Source organism: Magnolia sinica, chromosome 9 (assembly GCF_029962835.1).
Source record: "Magnolia sinica isolate HGM2019 chromosome 9, MsV1, whole genome shotgun sequence".
Taxonomy (NCBI): Eukaryota; Viridiplantae; Streptophyta; class Magnoliopsida; order Magnoliales; family Magnoliaceae; genus Magnolia; species Magnolia sinica.
The window spans coordinates 79,199,654-79,218,877 of record NC_080581.1 but is presented as its reverse complement, the minus strand read 5'-3'; the positions used below and the strand labels follow the sequence as shown (position 1 = coordinate 79,218,877).

At 40.2% G+C, this 19,224-nt stretch overlaps 1 protein-coding gene across 6 annotated transcripts; it reads left to right on the top strand.

Moving 5' to 3' along the window:
- Window positions 1-274: 274 nt before the first annotated feature.
- On the top strand, window positions 275-17,026 carry LOC131255793 (uncharacterized). 6 transcript variants are annotated; one of them, XM_058256614.1, is made up of 6 exons: window positions 275-680; window positions 790-1,011; window positions 7,015-7,346; window positions 7,591-7,692; window positions 15,908-16,116; window positions 16,804-17,026. In XM_058256614.1, the coding sequence occupies exons 1-3, from the start codon at window positions 377-379 to the stop codon at window positions 7,152-7,154; spliced, it is 666 nt and encodes a 221-aa protein (XP_058112597.1). In that variant the 5' UTR covers window positions 275-376; the 3' UTR covers window positions 7,155-7,346; window positions 7,591-7,692; window positions 15,908-16,116; window positions 16,804-17,026. The 6 variants fall into 6 exon arrangements, with proteins under 6 accessions (XP_058112597.1, XP_058112596.1, XP_058112593.1 ...); XM_058256613.1 differs by lacking the exon at window positions 15,908-16,116 and having other exon boundaries at window positions 7,015-7,503; window positions 7,623-7,698; XM_058256610.1 differs by having other exon boundaries at window positions 7,015-7,692.
- The last annotated feature ends 2,198 nt before the right edge of the window (window positions 17,027-19,224 follow it).

The following is a 19,224-nucleotide window of genomic DNA, read 5'->3' as shown; positions in this document are numbered from 1 at the left end:
AAACTGAGGATAGACACTCCTTATTTTCTCTATTTTTTAGAATTTATTTTGAAAGGAATTGCATGAAGGTTACATTCCCATTTTTTATGGAAGGTCGCGATTTAAAGAAAGGAGCGGCCCCCATATTGATAACCGCCGGTTTGGAGATACCCTTGAAAAGTAAATAAATAAATAACGAACTCATTTCTCATTCTGTCTCCGGCCCCGCACGACTCCTCTGTTTCTCTCTCCGCCCCCGTACGACTCCACCTTCTTCTTCTTGACAGTTCAAGAGCTCTAAGAGATCGATCCTATCGATATCGAGAGACAGAGTCATTCGGCATTTGGAAGGAAAGCGCCTGTGTGCCCCTCTCTCTCTCTCTTTGATGGCGATACCATGGCCGCTGACCTTCTTCAACTCCACTCGCCCTCTCTCCACAGCCCCACCATCCGAACGATCGCATCTCCTTACCGGCCGTTACCTTCCAACCATCTCACCAATCGCCCTTTCCACTTCCCAACCTGCACTCCCCAACAAATCCCATCCCTTCATCACCACTCCCACAAAACCCCACAACCGACGGCTGAAAATCACAGCCGCCCACTTCAACTTCTCATTCCCACTGCTCATCTCTCCTCAAGAATCACGATCATTGGGGAATATGGACCTCGCTCTTCACAGCTGGTGCATTCGGCCTCTGGTACTACTTCCCACTCATCGAACCTGCCTTGATTCATTTCTCCTTTCCTCTTTTTATTTTGAGATTTTGTTTCAAAGATGTCCGTTTTGAAATGGGATCGGAAGGTCAGAGAAGACGAAAGTGCGGAGCGTGCTGAGTGGCGCCCTGGTCAGCACTCTGATGGCACTCGCCAAGACCAACCTCAACATCATTGCTAATGAGGTCCCGGTGTATTCTGTTGTCTTGGAGTATCTGCTGCCCATTGCCATTCATTTGCTGCTCTTCAGAGCAGATCTGCGTCGCATCCTGCAGTCCATCGGGGTGCTGCTTTTGGTCTTCTTGCTTGGATCAGGTTACTCTTATTAGCGAATAGTAGGGCTTTTGATAGTATTTTACTATGGAAATCTACCAAAATTGTATATGCCAGCGTGGCCCCACCATGAAGATCACCTCGTGCAGACATTAGGTTGGTACACTTGTCGGGTGGGCCACACATGTACATCAATTTTAGACTGTTGCTAGTTCTGATCTAAATCTCCAGTGTTTCTGTATGTGGTGGCCCACTTGTTTGGTGGACCGATCTGATTTTCGTGTTAGGTGATTTTCATTGTTTTGGTCCACTGTATGCAGTCTTGAATGTTCAAGGCATGACTCGTTTGCCCATGAACTAGGTTCGGGACAAACCATAAGTAGATTCTAAGAGGATAAGGTCTTTCATTAGATGTTTCTTTTATAATTAGAATTAAGTAGACAGGAAATGATTAAAAAGGGAAAGTAAAAACAACGATTAAGAAGGGTAAAAGATAGGATTGAAGAACGTTTCAATGTCGCTACATACTATTGTATCAGTTTGCAAGAGGGTTAAAAGCAAACCTGCCTCCAGGGATACAATAAGCCCAACCTCTCGATCTGAGAATTGTGTCCTTATATTTTCAAAATCAAATTGGGTGCCTACCAGAGAGAGAGAGAGAGAGAGAGAGAGAGAGGCTTGCATACGAGAATACTATACTAGAAAATCAACCTTTTATGAAGCTTAAAATATTCCTTTGTATTTCTGATGTGGGACTATTTTAAAAGATAAGAAAGGAGAGAGATGCAAAAAACACAAAGTCCTTTTCATGAAAACAAAACCACACCTTTTCTCATCTTTTCAGAACTTCCATTTTCTTATTTTAATACAAAATCCATCATTGTTTTCATATCTGCAAAATTGACATTGAGTTTTAATCAAATAAGTGGTCCATTTATTTATTTGTTTATTTTGAAAAACACTGAAACAAACTGTATTTAATCATCGAGTTATTTTAATTTTTAAGGTTTTTACCTTCATTACTTTTCTCCATTTGTATTATTTGAAAATGCAACAGTGATCAAGAGCCTCTGTGTGATGTAGAAGGTATACCAGTTTTGTAAACTTGCAAATTACATTATGTACTTCTTTAATGTAACTCTACAATTCACAAATTGAAAATTACCATCCTGCGGTGACCGCATCACTTCCTGGATTATTCATCTGTTTTGGGTGGAATCCATCCAACTTAGAGCTGTTTTTCAATTACAAGTTCTGATAATTCATATCTTCTACAGTTTCCCCTTTGAAAACTTGGAGGAGTTTCCCCTTGCTGATGTGTGTTATGAAGTAACCACAATTTTCAGCAAAAACCAGAAGGATTTATAACCACGGTCCTTTTTCTAAATGCTACAAATATGATATACGGAAACACATATAACACTGAAACAGCATACCACTTAATTTCACCGGTTGTAGCTATTGCAATTTTCAAATTTTGAACAGTAAATACAGGAACTCCCTCAAGCCTTATTATATCTTCTGTGGGATCATCTTAAGACGCTTCTTCACTGCTTTGACCTGAAAAAGAAGCAAATCATTCCATATAAATGGTACCGTATAACAAGAGAAGCTCCGTTTCTTACCAGTTTTCTGCTAGGAACAAATTGAAACATGTGAGGCCTTTCCTGCATAACAAATGGTAAACAATGTTGAAACTAGACCAAGGAAAATGATCATATAGTGATAGTCAACACAAATGGGTACATAAAGATGATGCAAGTAGATATATCATGTAATTAGCAATTTGGCAACTGAAATAAAATTGTTTATGGATCACAAAGTCTCATTTTCTAAAAGACTCTAATTGTCCAAAAGAAAATAAATAGTCCTGCAAGTCTGCACCATTCAATTGCTGACTGATACTACAGTAGAATTATGAAACATATGCAGCTTTGTTAGATAATATGTACTACAAGGAAGGTGGAAGAGAGTCAATCATCTGCACAAAACTTATTCTACTCACAATTATAGAGTCATTCTAAACCTCCTTGAGTTGTGGATACCTTATGGTTAGTTTACAATATTCTTGGAAATGTGACATCATTTTGTTATTTATGGCTAAACCAAGAAATTTCACATCAGAACCTTTTTCACGAGTCTCATGATCTTGCTCTTTAAACTGTAGAACACAGATAGACGTAGATATAGACAACCTATAATAATTGGATCATTCGGAAAAACTGGAGTACCCAACTCAGATGCTTGGATATTTACATAAGGAATCCGCTACACGGAGACTTGGAATTCTAATTCAAATGGGGTTTTGAACTCCTGACATAGTTTTGTTGAACCATTGTTTCTTTTTATCTTTTCTTTTCTTTCTTTTTCTTTTCTTTTCTTTCATTTTCCTCTTCTCCTTCTTCTTCTTCTTTTTTTTTTTTGACAAGATTGCTCACTCCATTCAAAAACTGTATAATGCAGGGGCATTTTCACACCGGGCTTGAGTGGAGTTGCTCCTGGGATGTAGGGGCACACTCGGGGTAGGCAGCCCGTGTAAGGCGAGTGGCTCGTGAGAGGGAGGCCCCACCCGTGTGATTTTGGTGGCTCGTGTGAGGCGTTACCCATGTGATTTGGGGCCCACGAGGGGGGTTCGACCGAGGTCCTAACCCATGAGATGTGGGGTCTGGGCTATGAGATAAAGGGATTGATTTGGCATGCTCTGATAGTTCGAGCTTTTAGAGCAAGTGGTTAATTGTCCTACATCAAATTGGTATCAGAACAGGAGGTCTCGTGTTCGAGACTCCTCACCAGGGGTGATTAATGCAGGGGCATTTTCACACTGGGCTCGAGTGGGGTTATCCCTAGGATGTAGGGGCACACTCGGGGTGTGTGGCCCATGTGATTCGGATGGCTCGTGTGAGGTGGTGCCCATGTGATTTGGGGCCCATGAGGGGGGTTCGACTGAGGTCCTAACCCATGAGATGTAGGGCCTGGGCTATGAGATGAAGGGATTGATTTTCCATGCTCTAATAGTTCGAGCTTTTAGAGCAAGTTATTAATTGTCCTGCATCAAATTGTTATCAGAGTGGGAGGTCTCGTGTTCAAGACTCCTCACCGAGGGTGATTAATGCAGGGACATTTTCACACCGGGCTCGAGTGGGGTTGCCCTTGGGATACAGGAGCACACTTGGGGTGGGTGGCCCGTGTGAGGCGGTACCCATCTGATTTGGGGCTCACAAGGGGGGTTCAACCGAGATCCTAATCCATGAGATGTGGGGCCTAGGCTATGAGATAAAGATATTGATTCGCCATGCTCTAACAGTTCAAGCTTTTAAAGCAAGTGGTTAATTGTTTTGTATCATTGTATCTGCTAATGAGGCACCTTATACGATTTTTTAATGTACTTAGATGATGCATGGTTTGTTTTAAGATTAAAATATGTAAGTGGTTGTTTTAAGTTATCAAATTTGAAGAAAAAAGTCAAACTTGTGAACTAGTTGCTATTTTCTATGGACTTTTTTAATTTTTTTAATTTTTTTTTTTATCATCTCCTCACTTTATATAATGGATTAAGGGAGCTGTTGGTTTTATCCTCCATGAATTTTCCTTTTTTGAATTTTAAGCATGAACTCTTGCAAAAATTGCATGAACTTGCAGCTGTTGTCTCCTCTAAAATTTCGGTGCACTCACGAATGATCTAGGGCAATGTGTTCCGTATCCATTACGATACATCCATAAATGTCGATATGTATAGGTAATGGCCATGACTGTTATGCAATACGGGGGTGAAACGGGGCAGTTGGTTTTTTTGGACCGTATCGGCCGTTACTGTGGCCGTAAAAGCTGTTACGGTGCATAATGATCGTTACCCCCATAACGGTCGAAAAACAACCGCTTTTTTCTATTTAAACCTATTTCTCTCCTCAGTTTTTTCACTTTTCTCGTTCCGAAAAGTCTCCTAGATCATTTTACAAAAGATTTCAACCACTCTTACTAATGTTTTTAAGATTAAAACTATAAATTTAAGTGATTTGAGTGAATAGATCTTGAAAAAAAAAAAATGGAAAAGTAGTATTTGTGCCTTTTTATTTCTAGTTGTAACGCTTGATTGTAATGTGTAAACATTAGATATATATAATCATGTTCACAAATTCACTAGACGGCCCGATACAACATTCTCACCAAATAGTGGACTGTTACATTATCATAGACATGTTCAAAATAAAAAATGAATACATATCTAGAATACTTACATTGTTCTGGATTTTCTACATATTTTTCATAATTTTTCGGTCAAAAGAACATTTTTAACCATTACGAGAGTCGTAATGGTCGTTAGGGCCAATACCTGTATCGGTAATGGTGGTGATTGTTACAGCCACCGTTACCAATACAACATACCTTGATCTAGGGTCATCTACTAATTGTTTTATGTGTCCAGATGGTACATTTTATTGCAAATATCCCTTTTTTTTTCTCTCTATTACTCAACCTGTGTACATCTTGTGCATGACCCTGCCTATGATTGATAATTGCAGTTCTTATCTTGGTTTCACATTGAATCTCTTATTTAGTTGGGAATCATTTCGCAAAGAATCATGGATTAGATCTACACAAGGTTGTGTTCAAACAGGCTATTGATGCAGGTCTCAAAGTTCAGTTCTGTAAAAGTGGACAAGCTTATGAATGTTGAACGATACTCCCATGTGATGCACATCAGCTTGACTGTGAGGTCTTTTGCTTTCAGTCATAAATGGATGGAAAATAGAACTTCGACAAAGTTCCAAAGTCTTACATATTACTTCTACGTGTTGTATCTGCCACTTGAAATTCTTGATACATATTGGCTAATATGATATGAATCTGTCAATAATCTGCTGACCTCTACCAAAATAAAAGGGTTTGGATCTTCCAATCTGATGGAGATTTGTAGGACATCCTCCATCTACAGTTCGGGCTCCAATCCTTTTATTTTAGATTACATCTTCTCTATGATTCTGGAAAGTTGCATTCCCGTGGGTTTTATCATGACAATGAACGTTGAGTGAGCAAACAAGCTCTAATTTAAATACCTTATTAGATGTCATTGAAGCTTTTAACACTGGATGTGTACTGCTTGGTAGCTATTGGCTCAAAACCTGGTAGAAAATTCAAGTATTTGTGTGTGTGTGTGTGTGTGTGTGTGTGTGCAGGTTACGAGGGACTTGTTGGATCATCTAACTAGCTGGGATGTTGGAACATAATTTATTGTTGCAGTTTGATGTAGACCAGTGTATTTGGAAAAGTTGCACCAGTCCTCTATCTAGACCAATGTATTTGGATGTAAGCTATTGCAGATTGCAATTTGTTATTGATTGTGCTTAAAAGATGAACTTCATTTCTCTAGCTTACTGATCACAGTGCTATGAAGGGAAACAACCTTTTGAATTTGATTGGGCTCAAATGATAAGATCTTGCCTTATATTGTTGTGGACGATTTGCAAAGAACAACACTTCATAATTGCCCGATGCAAAAATGAAGAAATTTACAGAAGACGCTATTAAATTCAAAATGGATGACAGTATGTGGATTCATAATTTTCACACTATCCTTTGCGTTTATGTTTTAATTGACATGAGCATAAAGTTTGAAGTTTACTGTTTTTTCTTTGGTTTTTCTATGAATGAAGCATACCTTCAATGTCATGATATTTCCTTTCCTGGCCATTTGCAGCTGCTGAACCGTATGACTTTGAGGTTGAGAAGGTACATGTTGATTTCCCTAATTTTGATATTTGAAGATGGGCAATATGAGTTGCTACTAATGTATTTAATTCTTTCATAAGTTCTGTTTATTGATTTATTGCCTTAAAAAAATATATCCTCCATGTGGGGGTACCATTTGCCAGCACCGACTAAAACCAGGCACTTGCAACCCCCTCCCCCCCTCCCCCCCAATCATTTCCCTTCATCTCTGTAACCCTCACAGGGAGCTTCTTATTCCCATCGATCTCTCTGTCCAAATAATTTGATCAATGTAAAATGGAGAAAATTGATCTCTCCTGCTTCTTCTGGATTATGCAGATTTGTCGTCCGTTCGCAGAACCGATCCGATGATAGCAACTTCAGAACAGTTGGATTTAAGATGGATGGATGGGATGGAGGTTGGATCAAGTTGGTTGGGAGAAGCATTTTTGGTTTTGCTGCTGCAGCTACCACTGTGATTGCCATCAGCTGCGATTCCTTGGGCCTCGTGGAGTCTCTCATCATCACTTTCCCAGCTTCTTGTGGAGAGCTTGATTGGCCTTGTGAATAGGATCGACAGGGCTTATATGGTCCTCAACGACTACGGTGCCAACAACTCCCTGCTAACTCTTTGGGAAGCCCTTCCATTCGTCGCTGTCGTTAGTGGACATGTTTGTCTCTCAATCAGTTTCCATATACTTTAGGTTCTTCATTTTTGTTGAGTTATGTGGTTTATACTTTGATTTTATTTCATTTGATTGCAGAATTCTGCAAAATCATTGATTTTAGAGAGCATCATCGGGCGTGATTTTCTTCCTAGGGGATCTGGTTGGAGTTCTGAATTTTTTATTCTTTTACTTTTATTTTTTATTTTTTTGAGTTTTTTCTATGGTGGATATTGTGGTATTTTTGAAGGGATTGTCACATGTCGGCCATTGGTTCTGCAGTTGCACAAGACAGACAAAGGACAGACGGAGCATGTTGAGTTTCTTCACTTGCCAGAGAGGAGATTTTCAGGTTTCAGTAAATCTTGTTTTTCTATTGCTTTGTAGATTTGATGTTTGATTTATGGGTCTTTTTCGCCCCGACATCTCCCCTACATTGTTGTTGCTTCTTGATTTTATTTTCATCTTGAATTCTCGTCATTCTAACTCAATGAGTACATGCATACAGCAACAAACACCTTCAAGTTGGCAGAGGAACTGCAAATGCGAAATAATTACTCTCTACTAGCATTGATCCAACTTGTTTTTTTTTATGAAATAAGGTATTTCCACCAAGCTCTTTTTTTAATAATTATTTAGTAAGTTGGTTGATTAGATTGTTGAATGAATACATGGATATGAAAAACTAACATTGAATCATGAGGGAATGGAAAGCTACAGATTTCATCAGTTACTCTGCTCTACTTTCTACTCCATGAATTTGTTTTTTTTTTTTTTTTTTTGCGAAATTCAATACGGTGGTTGATGAAGGATTTATTTATTTATTTATTTATATGATGAATTCCACCCCATTTTCTCCATAATCAAGAAAATTAGAATTCCTCAAAAAATCATTTTCGCTTGAAGGTATTCAACTCGGACCTGTTCGCAAGCGCAAATTGGGTTAACTTTGTACATGAGTTTGTCCCTCATTCTGGGATCTTTTGTTGCAAACTTCTCTGGAAAGTAGAAATTAGCTATTGTTTCTAGCTTTTAATGCATTGATGATATAAAAAAATATATTCTTTTTTTTTATGGGATGTGATTGTAGGATGTGCATTTCCAATATATTAACTGTAAGCTGCAGCTATCTTTGCTATCTACTAAAAATTTTCAGTAAAATTATTCTTATTCAATGTATAGAATGTGATTTTTCTAACAAAAAACAATTGAGGCAATAACTTATAATGCATTTTGCATATTTACAAACAAGTCCGTCTGCAAACATATTAGATAGAGAATGTTAAAAATTCACCCTACAAAAAAACCAAGGAACTTGTAACATTATGGTTAAGTTGGATTTCTGCCACCAATAACAATCCAGCCTCCGGTGATGGTAAACAATCTCAAACTTTAATTTTCTTTTGATCTTTTTTCCCAAAAAAATCCAATTAGATTCTTGTTTCATGTACTTAAAACATTACTAACATTTCTTACTAACTTAAGCATCTGAAATTAAAAAAATGAATATGAATGCCTTATTAACATTATTTTTTATAGTATTTAGCAGCAACTGGCAATGAGTATTGGTGCAACTCTTGTGACAGTGTGCTAGCAGTCTGTAGTGCTAAATCCTCTGTTTGTTGCAACTTAAAAGTAGTCCATGGGGATCCATATGCACTGATGAGCACAGGACTTGCATGTCATCATAACACTTTTTCTTTTTTTTTTTAAAAGACAACGATTGTATTAAGAAAAGAGAGAGATACAAAAAGGAGGGAGAGTCTGCAGAGATTGCAAACTCCCTAAACTCCAATAAAGCTAAGATCACTATCCTTCCAAGAATCTACATAAGAGGCCCATTCAATTAAGAGACGCTTAGACTTGGAGATAACAACATCAACCGAGTTAGAATCGTCCAAGAAGCACCTACTATTTCTTTCAACCCACACGGACCACCAGGTAGCAAGGATTGCCATCCTCCAAAGCCTGGTTTTCTTCTTGCCAATTTTTACCCCATGCCAAGCAAACAAAAGTTGGGCCACCGTTTTGGGAGCGCACCAAGAAATATTGAACCGAAAGCAGAATTCGGACCAGATTCTGGATATAAAAGAACAGTGCAGAAGGAGGTGGTCTACTGTTTCTTCGTTCCTCATACAGCAGAGGCAGATGTTAGCAAACAACATCCCCCTTTTTTTCAGATTATCTACAGTTAGAATCTTCTTCTTACTGACTAACCACCCGAAAACGACGATCTTAGGGGGAGCCGGATATCTCCAGATATGCGAGGGCTGCTGAGAGACTGTGGTGAACAAGTTACTGTGAATCAGCTGATAAAGCGTTTTGACAGAAAATCTGCAAGACTTATCCAATCTCCAGATTAGCTTGTCAACGTCTGTCTGTGAAGGCCTGACCGAGTAAATGACTTCCAGAAGGGCTGTATATTCTGAGACCTCCCAATCTTGTAGATTCCTTCTACAAAGGAAATTGCAAACTATGTTGTCTCCAACAACAGAATAGCAGTCAGCCACGGAACTATCTTTATGGGAGGCTAGAAGATAGATTTTCGGAAATCTTTCCTTGAGAGGGGCCTCCCCCAACCATATATCTTCCCAAAAACTGACATTAGAGCCCTTTCCAAGTTCGAAGCCGACGCCTTTGAGAACCATCTTTTTCATTTTAAGAATGTCTTTCCAAATGGCCGATGCCCTGTAAGTCGAGGAGTCTTTAGTCCACCATTCTCCCTCTGATTTGCCATATTTGCTTTTGATAATAATGTTCCAAAGATTTCCATTTTCCAACCCTAATCTCCATATCCATTTCCCTAAGAGAGCCCGATTCATCGACTTAAGGTCTTTAACCCTTGCACCTCTTTCTTGAATTTGGTTGCACACTTCTTTCCATTAAATGAAATTTTTTCTTGTCTTCCTTGCTGTGCCAAAGGAAATCCCGTCTAAGCTTTTCGAGAGTATCCAACACCGGTCTTGGGCATCTGAAGACAGACATAAAGTACAACGGTAAGTTGGATAGGGCCACTTTAATAAGGGTGAGCCGACCTCCCAATGATAGATAACGGACTTTCCATCTGGCAAGATAAATCTGGAACCTTGCTATGACTTTCTCCCACAGGTATATAGGAGGCAAACCAAAACAAAGGGGAAGGCCAACAAAGAAAGAAGGGAGAGTGGTTGCCGTACAGTCGAAAACTTCAACAAAAGAATTAAGCTCCTCTGTCTTCAAATTGATCCCATACATTTTTTATTTTGCTAAGTTGACTCGCAGACCAGATACGACTTCAAAGCATCGAATCGTAGTATGCGGGAAGTCCACCTTATCAGAGCTAGCTTCAGAAAAAATCAGTGTCTCATCCGCAAACTGGATGTGAGAAATCGGGTTAGACATACCTTTCAATCTACATCCACAATGGAGACCTTCAGCTTGACCTTTATGCAGCAACTTGGACAGGGCTTCACCTACTATCAGGAAAAGAAATGGAGATAGGGGATCTCCTTGCCGTAAGCCCCTCGAGCTTTTGAAGAAACCGTGCGAAGATCCATTGATAAGGATCGAAAAGGAGGCCGATCCTATGCTTGCTTTCATCCATCCTCTCCATTTGACCCCGAATCCCATCCGCAGCATCATGTAATCTAGGAAGTCCCAATCTACGTGATTATACGTTTTTTCAATATCCAACTTGCATATAATATTCTTGGACCCGGACTTGAGACTAGAATCCAAGCATTCGTTTGCTATTGGAGTGCAATCCACAATTGCCTACCTGGAATGAAAGTACTTTGATATCCTGAAATGATCTTCCCTATCACCTTCTTGAGCCTCGACGTTAGAACTTTAGCCAGAATTTTGTATGGCCCCCCTATCAAACTGATCGGTCTAAATTCTTTGAACATAGGTGCCCCTGCAATCTTAGGAATCAGAGCTATGAAAGTACTCCCAAGACCTTTTGACAGCTTAGATCTGCTATGAAATTCGTTGCAAAAATCCAGCATATCTGGTTGGATAACCTCCCAGAAGGATTGAAAAAACAAGATGGGAAAACCATCGGGGCTTGGAGCCTTGTCACTCCTTAAGGCTTCAATTGCCTTCCACGCTTCTTCTGCACAGAATGGGGCTTCGAGCTGAATAGCATTTTCTGGGGATATGGTATCCATCTGAAGGTGATCCAGCCGAAGTCCACACCATTCTTCTCCCTTAAGCAGCGAGGTGAAGTACGAGATGGCCTCCTCCACAATGTTGTTTTTGTCTTCTATCCGTTCGCCATTGACCACAATGCTACTAATTTTGTGATTCTGGCGCGCATGTTAGCAATATTGTGAAAATAGCTAATGTTCTTGTCTCCCTCCTTTATCCACTTAGCTCGGGATTTTTGCTTCCAAGAAATTTCCTTTTCTAAGGTCCTCGCTGAGAGAGATTGGATCAGCTGAATTCTTCTGGGCAACATATCGGTGGACATTGAAGAAGTTTCAGCTTCCTCGTTAATCCTTTGCAGCTCTGAGAGGAGAGAGTCCGTTTCCGATTCCCTTGCACAGAATTCCTTCTGCTTCCACTGCTTCAATTTGACCTTCAGCCGTTTGAGTTTAGAAAATAATCTGTAGCCTGGAAAGCCCTGCACCTGGAAACCAGCCCACCAATCAGAAATCATGTGGTGAAAACCTTCAATTAGCAGCCAAGAGGAATCGAATTTGAAGGGTTTCTAGCCCCAATTCTGCTCATCAATAGACAGAAGAACAGGATTGTGGTTTGACGTGACTCTAGGAAGAACCGACTGAAAAATCGATGGGAAGATGTCCAGCTAATCGGGAGAAATCACGAATCTGTTTAGACGAGACTGAATAGGAGTAGCTCTCCCATTGGTCCATGTAAATCTAGACCCAAGCAAAGGGAGATCCAGTAACTCGTGATCTTCAATCCAACGCGAAAAAGCAACCATCGCAAGAGTGATCTTATTCCCTCAGGATTTTTCTTCAACAAATCTGGTAATGTAAAAACTCCCACGAAACAGCAAGGGCCAGCGAAGCTCTGATTAATAGAACTCAATTCTTCCCCAAATTCTTTTCTTTTGGCATCCTGAGAAGGACCATAGACTGAAACTATAAGAAAAAGACGACCGGAAGCTAACTCTTGCAAAGTAACTGAAAACGAAAAGGAGCCAATCCGGTTGGACTGCATAGCTCACTTAGACGATTGCCAAGCCATCAAAATGCCACCAGAGCTACCTGAGGAGTCCAAAACCACCCATTGAACACCGCTAGACTTCCACAGACAACCCATCAGATTATCATCAAAGTGGGGGACTTTGGTTTCTTGGAAGCAGATAATATCTGGGTTATTCCTAATACAAATTTCTTTGATGAGTCTTCTTTTCTGCTTAGACCCCACTCCCTGGACATTCCTAGAGATCATCTTCATTGGGCAACTGATCTGCCCCGATTATCCATCTCCTCTGAGTTGATGCTAAGGGGATTCGACCCTTCGGGAAACGACGCAAGACACTTTAATTCTCTGTTGCTACAAGACCTGGAGAGACGATTTCGAGGGGATTTTAAGGCCGATAGGGGTCTTCCTCGAGACTCTACGCACTGGAATAAGGCAATATAATCCTCAAGACAATCCCCAAAGGATAGACCTAAGGATCTACCTACATGGCCGATTGCGTCCCTAATTCACTTCTTCCTTTGGATGGTATCAATCACCTTTGCCCTGTGAGTTTCATCTGGATAATTATGGGTGCTCCCTGACTGGAGATCCTTTGCCGTTTCGATTCGGATTTGCAGAGGTTCGGCTTCGATAACTACCTCAGTAGGATCTTCCTGAAATAGCGTGAGGAGCCCTTGATCTGTCCAATCTGAGAAGGACGAGATAGGAGAAGACTGAATGGAGATTGGAGGAGGAGGATTTTCCGACTGCATGGAGATGTTGTCGTATTCGACGATGTCTTCACCCACCCACGATCGGGTAACGGCGTCAGTCTGGAGAGCCTGCTTCTTTTCTCAGGCCATCTGTAGCGAAGTCGTCATCCCCCTCTGGAATGGTAGGAGGATGAGACTTCGGTCTGAGATTTGATCATGATGAAGGGGTATGATGAGGTTGAGCGATTCTGAGGGAGCGCGACCCGAAAAAGCAGTCGAGATCCGATAGCCTAAGGACACAGGGTCCGAATAAGACGAAACAAAATCGAGTTTGGGTCTCGATCGAACAAAAGAGTGATTCTCTGCGAGCCGTCCATGTGGCAACAATCTATTGTCTCTAGGACTGCACCCAGACGTGTTCGAGAAGGCAAGAGCCTTGAGCTGATGTGGCAAAATCTCCTCCGAAAGAGAGGCAGTGCCGCACATGCCAAGCGACTCGCGGTTGGAGTGATTTATGGTTGCCTCTCCACGTGTATCGATTTCGTCAATGGACGGCGCTTGAGTCACGGGATGAATACCACGTGTCTGACAATGAGACTGGGCTCTGCCAAAGTCATCGAGTGCACCAGCTGGACAGAGAGGACTGGGGTTTGGTGTTTCATGAGAGTATGGAGATTGTGCTCCTTTCACGGAAATGACTAGCCTGGAATGTGGGAAGGGTTCCCTAAGCTTCTAGAGATCTCCCCATCTCGGGGTAGGGTCGTCCTTTGCTTCCCTCTGCAGCGGCATCTTGATCTGTCTACCTTCCGCAAGCACCTGAATGTGGGTCGGGAGGGGATCTCCCTTGTTTCTGCATACACGGACTCTGGCCACAACCACCTCCTCCCCATCCCTGGTTTTGGGGTCCAAATCAATAAAGGAACCTAAAACCGAGGCCGCCGATATGAGAAATTCTTCGTACCAAAGTTCAAGTGGAATTCCCCATATGAGAATCCAGACATCTTCCCCTCCGAAGATAGAAAATTCTTCCCAAGATTGCACTCTAATGACTGGTCCATCTTTGTGGAGAGCTCCTGCCACTATCAGAGTACTCGGATTAAAACCGGAGCATACCTTAATCCACAGCTCATTGTAACTGATGGGTTTGATTTTGAATTGCTCCGGACTGATTCTACAGCAGCTATCGATCCAGTCTCTAACTTGAGAGATGGAAGCCCCCTCTTTGGTGGTGATCACCACCGAATCCTGCAGCGCCTTCTTGGAGAGGTCCAGTCGCTCTTGGCTGATATGTAGGTCGTGAGTAGGTTCGAACTCTTCAAGAATGGTTTTCTCTAGTTCCTTTCTTTTTTCTTTCTGTGATCTACTGGGCTCTTGAGGCAGAGACGCCTTCACTGAGCCAGAGGGGTTGGTGAGGGCTTCTTTAAAGGAGATAGCATTGCGGCGGGGAGGGTCAGTACATGTGATCTTCCTTTGAATCCCCGTGGATACCGCGGAGATTCGAGATGAACTCCTACGATTTCGATCTGGACCAAACCTGGCTCTTTGAACCAGCAGTGGCATTCCTTCGAAGCGTTCTCCATGCAAAATGAGAACGGCTCTGGAGAGTTCTTCCTTTGAACTCATCCTAACGAGGGCAAACCCTCTGTATTGACCTGTCGATCTGTCCCTTGGCATAGCCACGTCCATAACTGCATGAACTCCTTCCTCTGAACTCATCATAATGCTTACTGTGCATCGCCTTTGATTTCTTTTTTCCGAAGGAGTTACCAAAGATGCACTTGGTGTTTTTAAGATTTGGTTCATGAGGGAGAAGAAGTATCTTATCCATCATTGTTATTGCTAAGTTTGTAATAAAAACTTTCTTTGTTTTGTAACAATTGATGATGAAGCTGCACGACAGTAGGTGTGTTGTCAGCTCTGCAGATTGTACTTGTTCCCTGTTCTGCATAGCCTTTGGTTTGCTCATTTAAAATGTGGTGCTATATTTTGGTTTCGTAGGTTAGTTTGAGAAAAGTATTCACAATCAACAATTAATTTGATTTTGGGAGAAGAAAACACCCTTTTGAGTAATTCTTAACTGATTCGCCTGAAGCTGGTGCTTCCCTGATGCACCATAACCATTGCATGGTTGCTACACCCCACGCATCATGCATTGTTATAAAGATTAAGCTTTCCACTAAAGTTGGAATACTACTTTCTCACATAAAGTAACCTGGAACATTTCTGGAAAGTATAAAAGACAATGAATCTCCTTTAAACTCTCCCAAAGTTTAGTATTCACCTAATTAGGATAAAACTCCCACATTCCTACATAAGGGTATCAAAACCAAACCTTTACCATATTTGTATTTTTCTAAAATCAGTTTAAATATCATTTCCAAACACAGGTTTCAGGAAATACAAAACCAACCATCCTTACAAAAGTACTAGAATATGGGTGTCTAATCCTTATTGCCTAACTGGAAAAGAACAATCTGTAAATCCAGGAAAAGGGACTCTGTAAGTCCTTGTAAGCATATGTCAGGAGTAAAAGTATGTTCTGTCTACTAAAATTTTGAATAAGGCAATGTTTCTATTCTATATTTGTATGTAGACCAACATGGCAAATTCTTTTGACAATATGCCACGAAACAAAACCGATCCATCAACCAAACTGTATTGGTAAAATATCTATTTTTTTTCCTCCCTTGAATTTGTCTTTTTAATGCTTTTCCATTACAGGAAACTTCTAAGAACGTATTGGAAATTGGATATCCAAGAGATGACACTAGATATGAAAATTCACCTCAATCAGAGTATATTGACCTCCCCCAGTACAGGCAAGCAACACGTGTGTTCGCAGCAACCATTACTCACCAACAGCTTTGATTCTGTTCACTCATTTCCCCTCATCTCACTACTGACAAGCTGTTCAACAGAAAATTTGAAAGGTATGATATGCAAACAAGAAGTGTTGTCGTCCTGGCATATTGCTGTGTAGATTTTCTTTTGTACATTGTTCAAAAAGCTTGTGGCCTGGCTGAAAGCTTGGTTGAGTTGACCTGTTCAAAAAGGTGGCAAAACATTCCAAGTTGATGATTTACTTGGAGTATTAGTAGTTTCAACCTGGCAAGTTTCTGGCTTGTTGAAACTGAAGTGAAACTTTCAGTTTATTCTGGGAATTGCTGGCATATTGTTTGGTATCATCTTTTTGTTGATTCCGTTAACTCCTCTACTGCTTCCAACACAAGGAAAACCCAATTGAAATTGGTGAACTTTTGGCTTGTATTATTGGTTTCTGCTAGCTTGTAATTGAAAGGTTCCCTTCATGGTTACACTTGTAATCTGTTTTCTCTTTCTGTACCAATTTCTTCTGACCAAGGTTTAGGAATTTTGCAGAGTCACCCGAACCAATGGAAACAAAATTCATTTCCCAAATCATTGTATTGTTTTTTCTCGTGACCATTCAGTTTCTTTGAAACAATGTTCCTGCTACTCCAATATATGTTTATTTATTTATTTTGTTCTTTTTGTTAGCAGAGATACTAGTTGGATTCTTTTGATTACACAACTAGCTCAAAAGTATTTGTTAGAGTCAGAACCTATATCGAATAATTTGATTACACATTGGATTGCAGGGATATGGACCGCAAAGATGATCAGCCCAACAGTGCCATCTTTGTTCAACAAGCTAATGCATGAAGTGGCTTGATGAGAGGTTTACCAGTTCGGTCTTCTCCATTTCATTCGATAGTGTGGAAAATCTAGGAGTGGACCACATGAAGGATTTTTATTTATTTTTATGTATTCAAGACCATTTTCAATGTATTGTTGTAAATATTATATATTTTATTGTAAAGTCATAAAATTTTTGTTTAATATTCATTTTTAATTGTACCCTAACATTTTTTAGGTTTCAAATATTAAAAAATACGGGTTCCAACCGAAAATAATAATAATAATACTGGCTTTTGCCGTGGGTTGCACGGCTTTTAACGGTGCTTCTCAAACCTTTGTCATGCTTTGGAAGACATTTATCGACACTTGGACAAACTTTTATTGACATTTTTAATGTTCCTAGGCACTTTTTCAGTGATTACTGGTGGCCAGCAACGGTGCTTCAGAAGACTTTTACTAGTGTTTGGACAGACTTTTACTGGTGCTTTTTTAAGTGATTACCGATGGCTAACAGATGCACCGGAAAAAGGAAAATGGGCACTGGAAAAGTCTACTCGATCATGGTGGCCAGAAAAATTGCCGGTAAATGATGATGAGCACTGGTAAAGCCTTTGCCAGCGCACCTTTTTTCAGCGCTTGTCTTACTGATAAAGCTTTCCACAGCGCTATTTTTGACATTTACTGGTGCTTTTGACTGCCGATAAAAGTCATTTTTCTTGTAGTGTATTTAAAAATCAATTTCAAACCTCAAAGGAAAAATGCAAAGGAGGATTTAAAGGTAACGGCGAGACGCATCACAAAAATTAGGGAAGAAAACCATAATGGTCCATTCATCCGGTAGGTTACTGTTGAACTGAGTGAACGGCCAGTGGTCCAACTCAATCTATTTGTATGTCCCGCCTAGTGATGGGTTGTTCTAACTTTTTTCCTCAAGTAATCCTCGTGGTATAGCCACTAGTTTTACAGGTATGCATGATGAGAGGTGCTTTTGTCATTTTAAGATATTAATATGAGTAGCCAGCCCGGCCAAGGGCAAATGCATATACCCTGCACTCACACCAAAACAAACAAGACTTCTTGTGTGACATGCAACAACTCCTGTAGGCTAGACTCTTACTAACAATATAAAATCATGCCTAAGATTTCTATGTTAACAATGTGTGGTCTGCATGTGTTTTGGATCAAGATGACTCTTGGAATATTATCTATTCATCCTAATTAGACTAGTTTGATGATCGGATTGGATATTTCTTGTGTTTAGGAATTTTTGTCTTATGCCCTAAAATTTCAGGCATACCTAATTTAGGGACTGGATGTCAAGCACACAAAATAGTGGGCTTAGAGCTCGATGGTTGTTCGAGCTGTGCTGTACGCCCACCTTAAAGACATGCACGAAAATCCTGCATATCCATTCATTAGGTTGACAATACTGTAGAGAACTATATATGCTAAAAATTATTTAAAAAAAAAAAAAAAAAAAGACTCAATAATACAAGTGTGGCCCACTTGATGATCTTTAGGTTGGGACCTACGTTTCTAGGGATGGTGTCATATATATTATCACTTTAGTTATATAAATTCTTAAATGTAAGGGAGCAACCTACTGATGGTGTGAAATTTGGAGTTCCAAGCTATGAGAAAAGCATGAATACCTTCTATTTTTGCACGTTCCCTTGGAAAAGTGCCCATGATTTGCAAATGGTCTCATTTGCTAAGCCCTCGTGTCTGTGCAATAAGCTCATGTATGGCAACACATGTTGCAACATGGGATATAAGTGTGAGATCCAATCCATCCATTAGGTTGGTCTCACCTTTTACATGTTTTCCTAAAATAAATCTGGTCCACTAAGCATGTGGCCCCTTAAAAGTAGATCAACCTGATTCTTGGGCTAGGGAATGAATATGGTGATACTTTTCCGATGGATGGTTGGATTTTGGCTTCATAGTTCCATGCTGGCATTATGGCATCACAAATGATGATTTCCACACTTCTTTTTGGCATCACAAATGTCCAACTCAAAAATCACCAAATGGTAACAAATGATTACTCTTACACTCCACATACATAAATGTGGTAAGGTGAAAGAAGTTTGCGTGTGATTATCCAAAAAACACAAAATATAAAAATATACATAAAATACCACTCTTCTTCTTCTGAACGTTTGCTTAGCCCACATTTGTCTAGACCACTGGGAAAAGACCACTGGCTAGGTAGGCTACATTGGTTAGATCATCCAGCTCATAGATTATCTTGTTGCTAAGGTGGGCCAAAATTTGAAAACAAAGAGACAGCTGAGACATTCCTTTTTTCTTTTTTGCAGAAATGTGGGAGCACACCACATGTAATTTTATTTATTTGAAAGTGTTCCGTACAACCATTC